The following is a 19,494-nucleotide window of genomic DNA, read 5'->3' as shown; positions in this document are numbered from 1 at the left end:
GTTAGCCTGCCTTTGACACTGGCCTGTCTCTGTATGGTTAAATATTTTTAACCCGCATGAAAAAGGGATGTAGTACCTTATATCCACAAGATGGTGGAAAAATCACAACGTATGTGCAACTGGAACTCCTCAACTCACTTCAACATACTTTCTTAGACACCAAGATGCCACACAAATCAATACTGTTGTTGCTTTGGCCTGAGCACATAACAGCGAGTAGGTTAGTTTTTCCACCAAATAACATTCACAGAGCAATAAGATTTCAACAAAAAAAACTAAAAATAAAAATAGCCAGTCGGCAGAGAGTTTACTGTACACAAGCGATGATGAGCAAGTAAATTTTCCTTGAACACTGATGCTTCTAGGGAATATGAAATGCTCTAACAAAACGGAAAACGCTGACATGAATGACCTGCTGCGTCAACTGTGGACGCGCAAAGCGACCTCTAGCCAAGTGTGAAATGCGTGCCAAGGTCAGCACATCAGTGGTTCGTCGCAATTACGTCAGAGTCGCTCCCGTGGTGTTTGCCAACACAAACGTATCGCCACTTCAGAGGCGCGTCAGCCGCCACCACCCTGAGGGGCTGTGGGACAAGACAACGTCATGCAACCGAGCTCACAGCCCACCACTAGACTGGTCTGCTGCCTCACGGCCAACATCGGGAGATGAAACACCTCGCCTGATACATAACACCGCGGTCAATGCTGATTTAATCCAGGCGGGATTCAAACAACTTCATTAAAAAGCTTTGACAGAGACAGGAAGGAAGTAAATTACACCAAGGAGCCTCCAGCATTTAGCCAAATCAATAAGCAAGGTTAAAAGAAACGCAGAACACCATCAGAACTTTGTTCATTGTACGACAACCAACTGTCAAAATATGTTGTTACTGACTGAGCCAAAATGACAAAAAAGAACTATAAAAAGACTACAATAATGTCTGGTGCATCAGAGCAATCCATAGATGACTTAGGTGAGCAACATTTTTCTGTTTGATTCCTCCTCAAACACATAGAAATGCTGTTACTAAAACTCTGGAAAATAAAAAAAATAATATTTACATAAAACTGATCTACACTTAAATAGAAAACTAAAAACGATTTGAGAAAATGAAATATCTGAATGTATACACAATAAAAAAAATAAAATGTGATAAACTAAAACATTTGTTAAAACATACTAAAATAATAAAGACCTCATGATAAAAACATACAATTTAACGGTAGTAAGACTAAACTAAAGATGCAAAAACAAATTACATTAAAAATACAGCAAAAATACTAAAATCTAAACACTATAATACATAAAACAGTGCAATCCACTCATCTAAAGGCTAGAGCTAAACCGTTTTTAAGGAAAGTGATCATTTTTGGACCCCTCAGTATGTCAGCAACACCCAACAATCACAACAATTTTAAAACAATCAAACAAACATTTGTTTGCATCCCAAGATGGCTGAGAAATGATGTCATGAGACTCAATTGGAAATGCTTGGAGGAGCCTTGCAATCAATACAAGGTTCTCACAATACATGTCAGCGTTTCTTTTTTTCCTTGCGGGGATTGTTCCCCCCCCCCCCATTCTTTTTTTCACGTCATCCAAATGATAACAGCTAAGGCAGATAACCAAATAAGTTGCAAAGCATTGACTGAGCGCGTGGTGGACGGCGACGAAGACGACGACGATGATGAAGATGACGAAGATAAAGACGAGCAGAAGAGCTTGTTTCCTTTATTGTAGGGACCGCAGGCAAGCCCCCCCCCCCCCCGTTCCCCCCTCGTGGGTTCACGCACGCCACCGGCCCACTCGCCCACTCACCTTCCTGCGTGTCGTTCCCGCGGCTACAGTTGCTGCAAATGTGCTTGATTTCCTTGCCGATGTGGCAGTGGATGGCGAAGGGCGTGTTGTTGTTGTTATTATAGTGCGTGTCGGCGCCGTGCTGGCCCTTCTTGCCGCCCAGGGACATCATTTTAGCCAAGCTGAAGGCGTTCTTCTTGGGCTTCTCCGCGGCCAGGGCTATGGCCGGGGGGGCGGGCGCCGCGCCGTGCCGGGCGAGCCACCAGGTGCCGTGCATGGCGGTGGGCGCGGGCTCCACGCACGGGTAGTGCGCCGTCTTGAACATTCTCGCTCCGGCCCAGTTTGAGGCAACGTGGATCGCAAGAGCGACTTGACGGACGGACGGACGGTGCAGAGCTGCAGTCTGCGGTAGTCTATTGTGGCTAATCCACCATCAGGGGAGCAGAGCAGAGCAGCCGAGCTGATTGGCTGAGCCGAGCGCGCCTCTAATAGGCGAGCGCCGGCAAGCGAGCTCATTATGCCTGGTCACGTGACAGGCGCGCACTCAGCCAGCTCAACTTGCTTGGACGACAATCAGTCCAATCAAAACAGTTGATAAAGTGATTAGCTCATGTTGTGTTTTGTTTATTTATATTCATCATGTTATTATACATAGTTAATGTAAGGTAGTTAGTGATACGATTCCTATTTTGTAATAATTATTTCAAATAATTGTATAAAAGCAAAACAAGGAATGGCTGTTCGCAGTATGAAACTGCGCAACTTATTGACACTCCCCGCTCAGTGGCGTCGCTAGAGGGGGGATATGTTTGCCCACATCCAGAATTTGATCAACAGGGATCATCCACAATCAACCACTAACTGTGTTAAGCTACTGAAACACTGACACTGCAATGGCTCACTTATTTTTGAATACTGAAAGGGACAACATACATGAATGTAATGTGGGCACTGGGCAGAGTAACAAACAAGCGCCCGGGGGGGGTAGACGCATCCCAATCAAAGCCCAGAGAAGCAGCATGGGGAGTTTGATCAGCACTTCAAATGGCTCAGCCTCAGAGAGGCGCATTAAATATTCTCCATGGTCCTTGGTGTTACTTTATCAGCAGTTAGCGCAATTGTGGGTAATTGTTAATGCCGGTGTCAAACATTGCGAGAGATCAGACGTTAATCATGTTTCTGGCAAGTCGCGTTGACCCAGATATTCCAAATTCCTCCCATATTCCAAAAAGCGTCCATCGAAGTGAATGTGAGTGACGCCGTGAATACTTGATTGTCTATATACGCGCTGTGATTGATGACCAGTCCAGGTTATACGCCACCAGTTCACCCAAAATCAGCTGATAGGGGCTCCAGCCCGCCCGTAACCCTCCTGAGAACAGATGCTATAGAAAATGAATGGCTCTTGAACCTAAAAACTTCAATTGACACAGGCAAGACAAGTGCATTTAAGTCAGACGTTTTCCAACTGGTTGGAACTGGCTTCCATTGTTGTCATGCAGGTTTTAGTGGAGAAAAAAGAAAAAGTTGTGACTGGCCAGCCTGTCACTACAAATCTGCTGTTCCTTCTGTCCGTATCGCTTTGTCCCTCCCCATCTGTCATTCACGCGCTGCATTCATCCACACTATGTGCTGCTTTGTTTACGCTATATACTTTAACAATACATCCACTAAACCTAACCTTTATCGATCCTTTTTCTGTAGCATCTATCCTCATTTGGGCCGGCCACTGCTATGGCACAGCCTAGTCCAACTGACTTTGCGCAAGAGGCGGTCTACACTAGACTGGTCGCTGTCTTATCGCAGAGCATAAATAAACAAACAAGCATTCACACCAATGGACAGTTTTATATGACACTGAACCTAAAATAGAAATATTCATCTTTTTGTAATGGAGGAAGCCCGTGCTAAGGTCCTAAACCCCAAACCTAAAAATTATTAGCAGATACGCTAACAACCAACACTGATTCCTACCCTTACCTGTGTGTGATAAATATTTAACAAGTGTAAATTTTTAATTATTTCCGGTTGGCTCACACACACGGCCACTGGTTGAAACACTCGAGCAGACAATTCCCAATAAATAAATGAATAGTTGCATTACTGTAAGGGGATGATTCTTGGCTATGGTTTTTACATAATGTAATAAATCAGTGTGTTATATAGCGTCATATTCAACACCGCTTACTTATTCTATACACGTATTGTGAATAAATGTGACCTCTTGTACAATTATGACTTCTTAAGGGCTACCATTGCGACACTTCTGAAATAGCAAATTTGACAATCATACAGATAAATATCAATAGGCAAAATTTTATTTCTAATCTCTGCAACTGTTTTATATTTTGCTTCAATAGCGGAGCAAAACTCATGCAGTGGCACTTGAGCAGTTTCCCTATACGGTACCTGTTACAATGCTGCCACCTAACGGCCATGTTAGTAAATTCAACAATCACATAAAAATATTGTGCATTCTTAATGTCTTTTTCTAGACGTTTTCATTCCACTGCTACAATTTTAACACGTTTTCTAGTTACTTGTTATTATTTTTATAAATATGTTACATTTTTAAGTAATGTTCTGTTTGTCGGTGAGATTTCAAATAAAATGAGTTGGCTTTTAAAAAAAATAAATAAGCGAAACCTCTTTGAAGCTTCTGTACGTCATGACGTCACGCCACGTACGTATGGCAAGACCAGCTATTTCTGTTATCTGGATTAGTCCCATACACTAGTATACTATTTATATAGTGCATGTTTCCGGCATATTAATTTCCATTTCTAGGGTAAACTGTTTAGTACTTGTTTTTGTTTTGTTTTGTTTAGTTCAATAACGAGTTAAAAAAAAGTTTAGACCGGTCACGTTTACGTTACGGATAACATCGATGAAAATTTAAACTATTCAAAATGCAATTAACCGATTACCAGTCAGAAAGACGTTGTCCATAGTATTAATTCCGTACAGTTAAAGCGAAGCTTTTACATGTTGAATACACCCATAGCTGTTGTTGAAACGACTTCACATAATTTCCGCACAGTCGAATTTACCTTTTAAATATTGAATCCTCTTGCAATTCCTACGTCCAAATACATTTACGATGTCCATAGTGTGAACGTCTCCACTCCACTGCCAGTGAATTTAAAAACAAACACAAAAACATGTACTGACGGTAATCAAACGTAAGCTGTTCATTTAGCATCCGCGCGTGATGACGTCACGAGAAACGTCAAACGTTTTCCCACGGTTGACATCTTATCCAAACATTTTTAACCGGAGCTGCAATAATAATATCTGACTTTGACGGCACCGTATGAAGTCTAATCGTATTTAACATTTTTCAGCGTGTCAAAGGGTGCAGATATAAAAATAAGATTAACGCAGTCAACTTGGTTGGTCGCTTGCCTTGGCTGCCGCTGCAGGAATGTCTCCACTACACTAGAGGGCAGTGGTGCTCCATGGACCATCGCCCCCACCCCCCTTCTAATCTATGTACAGACTCGTCTCCACGGGAGGGCCGTCAGGGGCCGTTGCCCCCCACTTGAGGCACTGAACTCTTTTTTCTTTTCAAGTGTCACAATTTTTAAATTAGATTATTATTTAATTTGATCATAGTAGATATTTTGTCTAGTGATTTATTAATGTTGGGTTGTTTATTAGTAGTCTAAGACATTAAAAAAATTAAGATATAATGTTGTGATTGTATTTGGTCAGTTTTATCTCCAGTACAACATCTTATCACAGCCTTACTAAAATAATGGAAGTTCATAACGAGAGCCGAGGACATTGTGGTAGATTGGAAAATTGGACAGTGTAAAACTCAATACACACGCCCTTAAAAAAAGCTTACATGGCTTAATGTGTGTTTTATTTATTATTTATTTAATTTCATATTTATTTTTATTTAATTATTTAATCTTTAATTAATTTAATTGATATATTTAATGGAATTATTTGTTATATTGCACTGGAGAGGGGAGCTCTCCAATTTCGTTGTACACCGAGTACAATGACAATAAAGCGCATTTTGATTCTGATTCTGAAATAATCCAATATCAGAGCTGCTTTGCAATTTATTGTTCGACAACACAGTAGACTGCCACCACAACCATACGCATATTGTTCATTGATTTATATTCATCTTGTGCATTTTGTAGCAAAACTTGCAATACACATATTATATAACATATGTAATTGATAATTTAGAAAAAATAATGCTTGGGTTTGTTTGTTTGTTTGTTTTTTGTTTTTTTTGGAGGGGGTGAGTTTGACTGTCGAGAAAACACCGAAGGACTGCTGAGTGGTGCAATGCAGCTTTGACTGCACTGACTTGGAGAGTCTGTTGAAAGGACACTTACTCAGCAGAAATGCAGCAACGTGGCGCCCAGTGAGAGCAGCGCTGGGGACAGCAACAATAAATAAACGCAATTCAACATTTATCACACTCAATTAATGTATGCCTCTCTTATGTTGAACGCTTTCTGTTGAGAATATAAAGACCGCATGACTGATGCTGCTGAGTTTGCTGTATGTGCTCTGAGATTAGTCAGGAGGTGTGATGTCCAATTAAGACTTTGAAAAATACACTCCCGTTTCTCATCAGGGCAAAAAATAAATAAATAATAATAAAATAAACAAAATTTCTGTAAATTCTTATTTCTTTGACGTGAAATGTAGGAAAATCTGCTAAATCCATTGGCACGTCATCTGTTGCTAAACAAAACAGCAGCAAAATCATCCTTATTAATAAAATGTCTCAGTTGAAGTAACTCAGTTACTGCCATTCATGGTCAAAGACGTCAAAATCCATTTTTATATTTGGCTGGTAGTGAATGAATTAAAGAGTAAATTCCCCCACCGACATCAAATGGTGGAACTGTCGATCCCATTTGAAGGTAAGGAGGCTACAAATGGCGCGTGGGCTGGACTTCGGCCACCCACACTTGATTGTGAAAGGGGATCAGTTGAGTATTTTCTCTCTGTCCTCAGTTGCTTGAATATTACATTGGCTATCTTGCCTCTCGGTGCCCAATGAGCTGACACACTTACTATAAATATGAGCCATAAGCACATTGTCATGCAGCTTTCTTTCTGCTTGCTTGGTGGTACAACACACACACACACACACACCCCAAAAAAAAGGCGCTCTTATTGCTCAGCTGGCTTGTGGGAAGCACATCACAGTCAGGAGCATTCTCATTTCCCATCAAGTGTGCCAAAGACGAGCCATTAAATAAGAGTGAAAGGAGCACACAGTTCCATTATTATTGAAACCGTCTTTCTTTGCTCTGCCTTGGAAATTGCATTACTATTTTTACTCCTATTTTTTTTTTCCTAGACTTATGTTTTATTCAGCACAAGAAGGCCCGCGCGCAGCCAGGCGGGGAAGATGGATGTCTATTTTTTAAGATGCGAGACTTAGCACAGTCTGGACTGTCAGTTGATGTGCATGCTTGGGGGTTAAACACTCTTGCCTCCCACTAGCACCGCTCACGCTGCTTGGCTAATTGAATTTGCGTTCCTCGATCAGAATTTTTATTTATTTTTTTAAAGGGGACATTTTATGCAGTTTTTCCTCAATTTAAATTAGATCTTAAGTGTTTTAACGAAATATCTGAACCAATCACTGAAAAATGGTTTAAGTCAGTGCTTCTCAAATAGAAGGGCGCCGTGGTGCTGAGGAGGGGGGGGTGACGCTGGGGAACATGCTTTTTTTCCCAGAGTGTAATTGCACCTCCACTCCAGTAGTTGGCAGTGGCGTTCTGATTGCCTATTGTGCGGAGCGTGAATTAAATCTACGCTGTTGTTCTTTTTTTTTTTTGCAACGAAAATGTTATTATTTATAGTTAGGGCGGAGAGTGGGGGGTAGGGGGGCGAGAATTGTTTTCTTCTTGCTAGAGGGGTGTAACAGAAAATAATTGAGAAGCACTGGTATAAGTGTTGCACATCCGTAGCAAGCACTGTTAGCTAATGCTACTACGGGCCGCTAACAAAACTTTTCGCCAACCTTGCGCAAAGCGATCACCAAGTCAGCGAATTGCATTCTTGACTCCTTCAAACAAAAATGTACAAATGATCCCCACTATTACATCACAGTGGGACAAAAGAGCGGACGGCAAAAAAACAGGAAAAAAAAAAAAAAACAAGACTGTTTAATTGATACGTGTTAGTTTAATTTAAAAAGAAATCGATTTTCAAAAGAATTCTTAAATAAAAAAATTAAAAAATCCCGATAAGCAGCGTTTTTTTGCATTTCATTTCTCATCCATGCAAACCCGTGCGAATCATCTGTCTCGATAGAAAGGCTTCAAGTGGGTGCCAAGCTGGCTCTGCTGCAGAAATGTGTCCCATCCCACCATGCATCTGGAGAATATTGATTGGACTCTTTTGGGCAGCTTGCCACACACAGCCATCACGGCACTTTCAGATCCTCGTGGATGCAGATCACAGGTTGGTTTGATTCGGAATGTAGTAAATGCACGTACGGGGTACATGCCACGTATTCATGTATGCGGCGGGTTATCATAAATTTGCAGAGATTATTTTGGGCTATTTGATACATGAACATATGCAATGCGGTCGGTGTGCAGCGATTTGTATTCTAGATGTGTTTGTGCATAGAAAATATGGAATGCATAATAGAGCATTTTTGCATGATTTTTTTTCCATACGTCAAGCCAGATCACTCCAAAATGTAACTGGAAAAAAAAAGATAAAAAAAAAAAAAAGAACAACGTAAAAGGTGGGTCTTGCTATTAAAATCGCATTTTATGAATTGTGTTGCCTGTACAGGGGATATTTGACTTTTTCTCTATACACACTTCTCTGCACTGAATACACAGAAATCATCAAAAATCATCACACAAAGCTCATCCAAAAAGCCACAACCTTGCCCACCAGCCTTTTGGTTTCCTTGACGATAAGCAAGCTAAATTCTGCTCTACTTCTTCAGGTGGAAGTGAGTCAACAGTGCTGTTGTACACGTCGCCCCCGTAGCGTCCGCATGCTCGACGGGTTTGTTGTAGAGTAGAGAGAGATAACAAATGCACAATGTTACCCACAACAGGCTGCTTTCAATAGGACACACGCACACAAAGCCACTGGCAGGCCATTAACGCGTATCTAAAAGATAACATGTATTCATGTGCACAAACACAGATGACAACTTTTTTTACAGACACACACTGGCTTATATTATGCACACACACGCACACACAATAATAACAACTGTGTTTTGGGCCTCAAGTGTCTGTTTATACTGGCCTCTTCTTTCTAAATAAAAAGGATTGAGTCATCTGTTTGTATTCACCCTGAAAAGGGCCCTCATTATTCATTAGTTGATTTACTCAACTACGGATGGGGCTATAAACACATCTCTCTATCTATCTATCTATCGAGCTAGCTAGCTAACTAGCTAACTAGCTATCTATCTAGGTAGCTAGCCCGCTAGCTAGCGTTCGTCTACATGCTCTTAACATTACAATCTGCTTTGCAAAAAGACTGCATTCTATGTTTACCATCACATCTCTCTCTCTCTCTCTCTGTCTGTCTCCCAAACAGGATCTGTTGTAGCATTCACCGACATGCTATTTATTTGAGCACCTGCTTGATGAAATGAATCTGGATTCTAGGGTTATCATCACATCTATCTATCTATCTATCTATCTATCTATCTATCATGAATGATGTGACTCTTTACTGGGCTGCTTTGTTTTATCGAGCACCATCGTCCTGGTCTTAACACATGACAGCACAATATGGATGTGGCATGTACACCAACAACACAGCTCTTAGTGCACTGCACTCCCCCCACCCAAAAAAAAGTCATGTCACCATAGCAACGGGATGCGAGCTTCCTTATAAAAGGTGATGGAGACGTATTGATAATACGAGTGCATTGCGGGGTGCTTGGTAAAAAAAAAAAAAAAAAAAAAAAAACAAGAAAGCGGACCATTTATTTTGTTTGTTTGTTTGTCCACCAGTAGCACAGCATGGGGCTACTCCAGGACACGTTGACGCCTCTTCTCCTTACGTAATCGCTGTGGTAGTAATTACCAAGCATTAAAAACGCTGCTATTCACTTTAACATTTGCAGAATGAGTCCACAAAGTTGCGTAACATCTAACTCCCATCCGCCGCGGGGAATGGACGCAGCCCAAATGTAGCAGTAAACAGCGACAGACTGAATGTGGTGTGATTACGCGATTTGATCAGCATGACGACATAGCATCAAAAGGATGATCTTACCTGTCCGCAGGTTGAAGGAGAAGCGGGCTTCGACCAGATAGGGGGTGTCGCTCCTGGAGCGCAGTCTGCGGATCAGTCGTCGGTCAGTGCCGTCCGGAGTGGTCGCCATCAACCCGGGCCGGGGTCCGCCGGTGAATGCTCGCCGACTTGGGCGCGCTCAACCACCACCACAGTGGCGGCCACGCCGGGAGGAAGATATTGATGAAGAAGAGGAAGGAGAGAGGAAGGAGAGGAGAGAGAGAGAGAGAGAGAGAGAGAGAGAGGGAGAGGGAGAGAGAGAGAGAGAGAGAGTGAGAGAGACAGATAGAGAGAGTGAAAGAGAGAGTAAAGTGAGGGAGAGAGAGAGAAAGAGAGAATTCATTCACATTGTGCAGTAGTAACGGACTGGCCATAATATACTACTGTACTGTTAATAGAATCCTCCAAGAAGAAACAACGTCATCGTTTACTTATCAAACATTTAATATTGTCTAAAGACTCAACACAAACAACACACACGATGCACACGATACATTACATGGATTTTTTTTATCGGTGGAATAAAAAAAGAAGCTCTAATTTCACAAGATGGTAAAATTTGGGTTTTAATTAGCTTTAAGCAAAATCGCCAAAGCTACAAAAATTCAAAATTCTTGACGGGTAAATCAATAATTTTAATTTTCATCCGTTATGTGGTCATCATATTTGTATGCAAATCTAAATTGTTATGTTCGTGTAAATTGTAAAGGTTAAAGTTGGGGAGGAGTGAATATAGTGCAATTTTTAAAAAATCCCAGCAGAGGGCTCTCTCGCTCCTACTACTCCAACTTTAAAGGCGGCCCGACCGAGGTATACGACTGCTAATTAAAAAGAAAATCAAGCTAAACGCGATCAAGGCCAAGTTAGCGAGTGCCAAGTATCTTCAAAATAGAGGTAACTGCCTTCTTAACATATTAGCAATGTAAGCTCCTTTAGTGTCGACAACTCGTCTTTAATGCAGGCTTTACGACACTCAGATAAGATTTACGGCTGGTAGTTGTGACGACACAAGTAAACAAGCCTTCCTTCGCTTTGCAAGTTTGTCGGCACCAAAGAGCTACAAAATACAAGTAAGTACTTCGTGAAGAGTTAGGCAATGCAAGATCTTTTGGCTTCATATTGCAGTTAAACAAATCCTTTCAAACAACACGTTTAAAAAGTTCCTATTGACGCAAACACGTCAAGTTTGTTAATATCTCGCGAGGTTTCAAGGGTTAGCCAACAAAACAATGTGTACTTTCAAAATACAGCTAGATTCGTTGTTAAAATATTAGCTTCGTTTATAAATATATACGTTGGTCTAAAATAACTCGTTTTAAAACGTTCCTCTCGCAACAGCGATCTAAGAGTGCCTTTGCCCGACACTTGAGTTTACATCTCGCGAGATTTGGAGTGTACGCAAACAAACTACAAAAATAGTTCTCTCTTGAAGGTCATCGCAGCACCAACATTAGTCCAAGTGATAAGTAACATCTAAAATAAAATAAGGTAAGTGGAAGCTTTTCATGAGTGTTCCTGAATTTTGGATTCCATAACTGATGTGATAAGCCTATTTGTTTAATCTCGTAAAACCTGTTCGGACAGATTTTTTTGAAAGTTTGCTTTTATACTAGCCGGACGCACCCATAAATAACACAGTCGTTATTTTGAAGACTGAATGAGTCTTATGTTTGCCTTTTTTCTTTGATAATACAGGTGCAGTTTATTTGAGTAAATCACAACCAAAAACATTCCTGGTGAGTAAACCCTTCAGATTATATTAATGCAATATTCATATGCACAATGTGGATTGGAGGACATTAATTATCTCACCTCCTGCACCATTTCTTGTCATTGGAACCATTCCAACTAGAAAATGTTTTCCACATTCCAAAAGTTCCCCACACCCCCACCAATCGCAATATCATTCCATCTTTAACTCAGCAGCGTTGCAGTTCACCATTGCATTTTGTGCTTTCACAACATTTAATATTTTATTTTTAACCTCTTTCAGTGACAATGCTGCTTCAGCGTCGAGCGATTGCAGCACTCGGCCTCCGCTTGTATTCCAGTCATGCCACCAGCGGCCCTTTGGCGGAAAAGGCGAGCTCCAGCTCAGGTAGCATCGCTATTGATCAACTATGTACAGTAGGAGAAATATTTTTTTGTGGTAAGATTTCATCAGTCACAATGCAGAAAAATAATACTATACAAATTATGCACTGGTGTTAATTAAATTGGGTGAAATAAGTATTCCATCCCCTACAATTCAGCCATAATTTTTTAAATCAACCAGATTGTCTGGCATATGACTGGTTTACTCACTGTATGCATGCCTGATGATTTCATTTAATTACTAATAAAGAGTGGTCGTCAAATTCCATTCAAAAGGGATGCTTCATATGTGTAGCTTTATTCATAAAAAATCCCATCAAATATTCCATTTTGAAATTGCTTCTTTTCCAGACATGTCTGAATTCCGAAAGGTCTTTTCCAAAGCTCAGCACATAGCAATCATCACGGGGGCCGGTGTGAGCGCTGAGAGTGGAGTCCCTACATTCCGGGGCGAACATGAGAAATGGAGGAAATGGCAGTCTCAGGTGAGTGCTTTGCTTTTATGACACTTTATATCTTTGCAACTTTTTAGATTAGTTAGGCATATTTGATGTGATTTACATTGCGCTTCCCCTTCATTTCCATTGCAGCAAAAGTTGATTTAAACGACTGCAATCTTTCCCTTGGATTTGACAGGACCTGGCTTCCCCAGAGGCCTTCTCCCGCTACCCGTCACGTGTCTGGGAGTTCTACCATCATAGGCGAGAGGTGGCGTTGAGCAAGAAGCCTAATGTGGCGCACATGGCCATAGCGGAGTGCGAGGCCCGGCTGAAAAAACAGGGCCGCAAAGTGGTGGTCATTACGCAGTGCATTGACGACCTGCACCAGCAGGCCGGCTCCAAACACGTGCTTAGGATTCACGGTGGGTGCCCGCACTTGTCTGAAAAACAGAATTCAAGTAGTTGTTAAATGCAAAAGTCAAAGCTTCAAATATCAATATTAGTTGTGTTGTTGAAAGCAGATCAATTGTGTGATCAATACGTATATCCTTCTTCCCACCGTGCCCGACTGCAGGCAGCCTGACGGAGACGCGTTGTCTGAGTTGCGGCGATGTGGATGTCAACAAGCGCAGCCCCATATGTGCGGCCCTCAAGAACAAAGGGTACAATGCACGACTTGCCCGAAAACCATAAAGCATAATGCGCTTAAGGTGTTAATTTTTACCCGTCTTCTCCTTGTGTAGGTCACCGGACCCGGATGTGGCCGATGCTAACATTCCAGTGGATAAACTGCCAAGGTGAGACGACTGTCTGGTTTGGTCAACCACCCGTTTTTAGCCAAGTATATAAATCAAAAAGACTTTTGTTTGTACTGAATTTAAACAAGCTCACAATATCTGACTGTTACAAATGCAAATAATTTAGTTTATTATTTTTTTTCCCTACTTTTCCCATCCATCACATATTCATGACGTATTTTTTTTTTGGCTTGCAACTGTCTACTTACTCAAGTTAAACACTAGAGGGCAGCGGTGCTCTAAGGCTGGATTCTCCCTGCAGTTCCAAATGCCCATTTTCATGTAACGTCACGTGACACATATTGAGTATGGTTGTGTTTACATTGTCAGAACACAGACAACAAGCATTTAACACCAGTAGCATTCACACCAACTCTTTACACCACGGACAGAAATGACGGAAACCTCAACATGAATCCACTGGCTACTGCCTGCGATGCTTTTTTTTTTTTTAATTTAAATATGGTCACGCCTCCAATGTTGCATATTTATTGTCACATTGTAGACTTAACCAATCAGTGTTAAATGTAAGTGTTTCTTTCTTCTACACGCCACACAACACAAGTTGATGTAATACAAGCATAAAATGTTGGTCACTCGATTAAATAAAACTGTTATTCCATATTAAACCACAGAGCAGCACAGGAGTGCTCCTTGCCAAGAAACAGATTGATTGCTCAAACGACTTTATGCTTGAAGGTTCCTCACCTAATAAACTGCAGCGTGTGTAACTCTTTGTTTCCGCATCATCAATATTATATAGGATCTTGTCTTGCACAAATTTACTCACCAAAAACTTCACTGTGTTTTTAACAAGGTGTTCCGAAAGCGATTGCAACGGTCTGCTGAGGCCGAACGTTGTGTTTTTCGGGGAGACGCTGGACTCTCAACTTTTGACCAAAGTGGAAAAAGAGCTGGAAATCTGTGATCTCTGTCTGGTGGTAAGTTGTGTGTATGTTTTGTTGTTATCAATTAAGCAAAATGTAATTGCACTTTTGATTGTGGCTTCTCACGATCATAAATATGTGAGAATCCTAGAAAATTGATTGTGCCGAGCGGCGCGGTGTGTTGGCAAGTTTCTGACGTTGTGGAAGCACCTTGAATGCACCATGTTGTCGGGTTGAGAGCTTGCAGCTCAAGTTGGGGCCCGAACAGTGACCGCTTTTTTGTTTCTGTAAAAAAAAAAGAAATGATAACATTTTTGAGGAACTAAACATGAATGAAAACTCGCAAAACTTTTCTCACACACATGGTGCCGGACCAAAAATTATAATAATAATTTAAAGTGATCACAATCGCAGCGTAGGCCCGGCAGCCTACGGCGACAAAAAGTGGGAGGCACGTGTCACCCCCCCCGCCCCACAGTGTTTTGTAATAGGTTCCAGCTATTTAACTGCTGACTGTTATTCCCTTCGAGGTGGGTACGTCGTCCATTGTCTACCCGGCTGCCATGTTTGGCCCCCAGGTGGCATCCAGGGGCGTCCCGGTGGCGGAATTTAACCTACGAGCAACACCAAAGTCCGAGTACTTCACGTAAGTAACTAAAGAATACGCACAAGTGGATCAAATGATGCCGGAGATGTTGCCATGGCAACATCCTCGTCACCATTGGCCCTTGTATCCGCTTTGCTTTTTTCGTTTGGCGCAGGTACCACTTCCAGGGTCCGTGTGGAACGACCCTGCCTGCAGCCTTGGCGCCACATGATTCGGAGGGGGTCTGAAGCGTGACAAAAAAAGTTGTCATTTACTATGTTTACTACGTTACTATGCCTTACAAGCAGTTCTGATGGTTTTGGTGCGTAGAATGTATCTGTGCGGATCTGTCAATACTTGAAAATAGCGCTTAATACGTGGAAATGGGATGTGTGCTAACTATGCTGATTAATTCATGCTTAAGGAGATTGAGTGTTACATATGCAATTGTTTGCTTCCACAGCTGCAGGGGAGCCGCCAATTTTGGGCTTTGCAGGTTCCACTTTGTTATCTGGTCGTTTTGTAATCAAATATGATGCGGTGGGTGGAATGTAACAAAGAGAAGACATTTCTTCCCTTGACCAAAATGTTTGCTTTAAACTTTTCCGGAGCAATAATAGCTCATGTTGCAGGCTTTTATTCTCAGGCTCACTGACATGAGTGCGGCTGCATATTATTCGTGTTTCATTCAGTGCAGTTTTTCTAACAGGGTAGATGACGGCGAAATTGCCGCTTTCTTAAACGATAATTTCTTATCATGTACTGTACTCAAATTTCGTCGAATCAGTCAGCCTATGCTATTATTCAGAAAGTTATTAAAGCATTTAATATGCACTTGCTGGTCTTGGATTGTTGTTCTATTTCATTTCTCCAAAGTAAGGTACAAACCAATATTTAACATCTTAACCGAAATGCTGTAAGAGACATCGCTCGTGATGAGGAACAAGTTTTTGTAAATGATGTTTCAACGCGACAGCCGACAAATAATCACAATTTGTCACAAAAACTCTTTTTAGTCAAACAATCGGGTACTCAATAACTAATGACCCATTTACTAGTCTCATCATTTCTTTTGGCTCAAACACCACCACTGAACATGCCTAATGACACGGCAAAAAAAAAAAAAAAAATCCCTGTTGCAGCACTGCGTTTTATTGGTGCAACAAAACAAGCAAATCACATAGTGTGGTCTGTTACGCCACTAATGACAACACACAACTATCAGGCTTTAAACTCCTCGGATGGCTGCACACATACAGTACAATTTAATGGGAGCTTGTGCGTAGGCCAATATTGATTTCCTTATTACGCGTGTGACTGATGATCATGTGAGTGGTGAGAAGTGAACTGCAATTGTTGTGTGCAGCGCTACGGACACATTATGATGATCATTCTTAGTTGAAATGTTTTGTTTCTTTAATTGACACTTTATAAACACCATCGTGGGTCGGTCAGACAAGGTCATGTTATCTGTTAAAACACACAATTGCATACAGTATACAGTTTGGGGGTCGCTTAGAATTGTATTTATTTTTTTGGAGCACATTAACAGCATGTAGACTATATTCTTGATTAACTCATCTGCAATTAATTTTATTTCTTTGAAAAATGATAAGTGACCCGATACTTGAATGTTAATATATATATTTTTATATACTGTATTTAGCAAATAACATCTATTTTTAAAGTTTTATGCATGATAAAAAAATAGATATAGTTTTCAAAAATAGAATAAGCCTTTAATGATATGACGACAATAAATTCCACCTTTTATTTATTCCAGCGAATGAAATGACTGCCCAATTAATGTGATAATTGCACCACCTAGTGGGAAGGTTTGTTAATTACAGTTTCCTCAATCAGATGATGGTCTATTTTTGGTCCACACTGAGCTGCGTAATACCTTTTCAGAACAACAATAAAACACAAACAACAACAATTCTATACCGTGTAGATTACACTAGCGTGTGATTCTTCTTAAAAAAAAAACACTCGATTCGTAAATTGTAAACCCGTTGCAGGTATTTTCCATTTATAGCACGTCACAACAATAACACTGCGAGGGAGACGGGTGCGAAATCCTACTTATCACGCGTGCACACTCACACAAAGTACAATCTTCTCACAGTGTCATCTTGCTAACCTTTCCCTGAACTGCGTGCGTGCGTGCGCGTGTTTGCGCGCGTGTGCGTGTTTGTGTGCTCAAACGACTCGGCTGCCATGACAAATCCTTACACTTAATCCCACTTTCCCCCATCCTCTTATTATTTTGGAACCTCTGTGATGAATTCTTTGTTTTTGCCCTCCTTGAGTTCTGGGACACTAACAAAGACGAAGCAGTTGTGTGTTTTGGTTTTATTATTTTTTTTGCTTTTTATGTCCAAACAGAGGTGTGCATCCCTCGCCCACCGCCTCCCACGCCATGCTGATAGGGAGGGAGTTGTTGTTTCCGCGCGGCTGAAATGGGGGGCCCAGGTGCAGGCTAATCTGTTCGAGCTGGCCACTAATTAGGATCTAGGCTAGCGGTTATTGATCACTGGCCAGAGAAGTATTTGTCTCCTGTATGAGAGCAGCACATGGAACACAATCGCAGGCCCTCCAAGCCTTGGTTGGTGGAGCTTATTTGTGTCAGTTGGAATGTATTTTTTTTTCTCTTCTAAACGGCGGAATAGAATGAATTTCCATGATGCTGGTTCACGTCCAAATTGTTCTAATTTGAAAGAAAGAAAAGAAAATCAGTTGTAGGCTCAAATTGACCCATAGAGGCAATATTTTTTCAGGAGACATATTAAGCATTGCTTTGCAATTTAAATCAGTTCCAAACTGTCTCAAAAATACCCAAAGGGTCATGAATGCATTAAGCACCTCTAAAATAAAATACAATTTAACTCACAGAGGCAGCATTTAGTTCAATACACTGTGTGTATGTGGCAAACACAAATACCTCCTGTCGCTGCGTTGACAATTTCACCGAGCAATCACGTATACACTGCTTATAAGACGCTAAAAAAAAAAAAAGAATGCAGCTCTGCCTACCATTTATACAACACAATACAAAATATGCTGGTAACAAAAGATTTACTTCAAAACTAATATTTTTAGGGTGGAAGGCAATCTCGTAACTCGTCCACCGTATTTTCGAACTTTTTTTTCCCCCTCTACACTTAGAATGTGTCAGATGTGCTACATTTCCAATTTACCACCATGCATTTTTCATTTTTAAAATTTTTCAAAGCAGATATTTGGTGGAGCGCTCAAATGAAGTATTAAGTGATGTCATCCACTTGAAAGCACGTTTCCAACCGGACTTATGTGAGCATCAGACGACCTTCCATCTTGTTTGGCCAGCCTTTTAAACCTCGGCGCAAGCGGCCGGCGTGACCTTGCCTCGCCCGTCCGTGAAGTGTCAAGCAGTCTATCAAAAGATGAATTATGTCTGAATCGCGGCTTTCGCAGGTAATGCAGGTTGAGGCCGCGCGAACCGATGTCGTCGAGCGTAACGGTAAGAATCTTTTTCTTTCCTTCTGTGATTGTGTTTTTGTTTTCAGATGTGACAAATGGAGTCTTTCAGTTTCATGCTAAAGGTGACTTATGCTTATTTTTTACTATTGAAACAATTCCCAGGTGTCCAGTCATATTCCCCCCCCCAAAAAAAAATAGCCACAAGGATCAAGCACACTTTATGCACCCTAGTTCCCGTCTTGCTGAAATGAGTCCATTGACAAGGGTAGCATTGTCTCTTGCAAGTGAACGATTGGACACCAGGTACGCAAATTAACTTTACTTGATTCTTTTTTTGCACCCATTCCAAATCTGCCATTGTTTATTTTCTAGCGCATCACAATATAATGATAAGGAAAAGCAGAAAATATAATGCCTGGATGGATCATGATAATAACAGTACTATAATATCGTAATATATTTATTAATTTTATGAATTTCCAAAACATCGTAGGAATGAATTACAACGCATGTAGGAATGAATCATTTCAAAATTGATTATACTATCGATTAATATTTCATCAATTACTCAACCACAAAAAAAATCAACACGACCGAGTTGGTCCACTTTCTTGCAATCCCTCATTGCATGGTAAAATCCGTGTTGCGCAAGCTTTATGTCATCCTTGAAAATTAAAAAAGGAATATTCTCAAAAGCCTCATGGCCCTATTTTTTTAAAATCGGCAAAAAAATAAATATTGTAATCTCTTTTCTGTTGACCATTTTTATTATAGTATGACCATTTGGGGGGAGTTGTTAGCATCATTTTTTTTTTAAACAGTTTCAGTTTTTTTTTAGTTTTTTTATTGTGGGCCGTGTGAAATGCTCTGGCAGGCCATACATGGCCAGCGAGCCTTAGGTTGCCCACCCATGTGCTGAAGTTACGTGACTTTAAAAGCATATTTTTCGGCGTTCCCAATTTTCTACTTCACACGCCTTTAACATTTTTCACTATATTACGAGCAGCTACTTGCGTATAAACCCGCACATCCTACCTGAACCTTATCAGCAGTACGCGGCGAGCTACGTTAAGTGGCGACTTCCTTCCTAGCACATTTTAATTAAGAATGACACGAGCTCATTCGCAGTGTGCCGACGTTTCCTCTCAGGGGTCTTTTCTGGCGG

The 19,494-nt window shown here is 41.0% G+C and overlaps 2 protein-coding genes across 7 annotated transcripts in view; one reads left to right on the top strand and one right to left on the bottom strand.

Moving 5' to 3' along the window:
* LOC148326397 (phosphatase and actin regulator 1) overlaps positions 1–10,272 on the bottom strand; it is a 31,241-nt gene extending 20,969 nt beyond the window's left edge. The window contains exon 1 of one of the 3 annotated variants that reach the window (XM_088311418.1): positions 10,046–10,272. In XM_088311418.1, coding sequence (XP_088167544.1) covers positions 10,046–10,154 — 109 coding nt within the window. In that variant the 5' untranslated portion in view covers positions 10,155–10,272. Of the gene's footprint in view, positions 1–1,819; positions 2,272–4,848; positions 5,012–10,045 lie in introns of those variants that run through there. The other 2 variants (XM_088311419.1, XM_088311417.1) reach the window with 2 other exon arrangements.
* A 622-nt stretch (positions 10,273–10,894) lies between these two features.
* Positions 10,895–15,701, top strand: LOC148326396 (NAD-dependent protein deacylase sirtuin-5, mitochondrial-like). Of its 4 annotated transcripts, XM_088311932.1 has the most exons (12): positions 10,909–10,957; positions 11,041–11,133; positions 11,496–11,551; positions 11,759–11,799; positions 12,057–12,161; positions 12,509–12,642; positions 12,794–13,019; positions 13,172–13,259; positions 13,341–13,394; positions 14,212–14,335; positions 14,812–14,927; positions 15,043–15,701. In XM_088311932.1, exons 5-12 carry the CDS (start codon positions 12,062–12,064, stop codon positions 15,113–15,115), a joined length of 915 nt encoding a protein of 304 aa, XP_088168058.1. In that variant the 5' UTR covers positions 10,909–10,957; positions 11,041–11,133; positions 11,496–11,551; positions 11,759–11,799; positions 12,057–12,061; the 3' UTR covers positions 15,116–15,701. The 4 variants fall into 4 exon arrangements, with proteins under 4 accessions (XP_088168055.1, XP_088168058.1, XP_088168057.1 ...); XM_088311929.1 differs by lacking the exon at positions 11,496–11,551 and having other exon boundaries at positions 10,895–10,957; XM_088311931.1 differs by having other exon boundaries at positions 10,913–11,133.
* Positions 15,702–19,494: the final 3,793 nt, after the last annotated feature.

This window comes from Idiotropiscis lumnitzeri, chromosome 12, assembly GCF_059441095.1.
Source record: "Idiotropiscis lumnitzeri isolate Australia: NSW breed Sydney's pygmy pipehorse chromosome 12, RoL_Ilum_1.0, whole genome shotgun sequence".
NCBI classification, from domain to species: domain Eukaryota; kingdom Metazoa; phylum Chordata; class Actinopteri; order Syngnathiformes; family Syngnathidae; genus Idiotropiscis; species Idiotropiscis lumnitzeri.
Note: the sequence above shows the minus strand (reverse complement) of the source record. Positions and strands in the feature narration are given on the sequence as shown.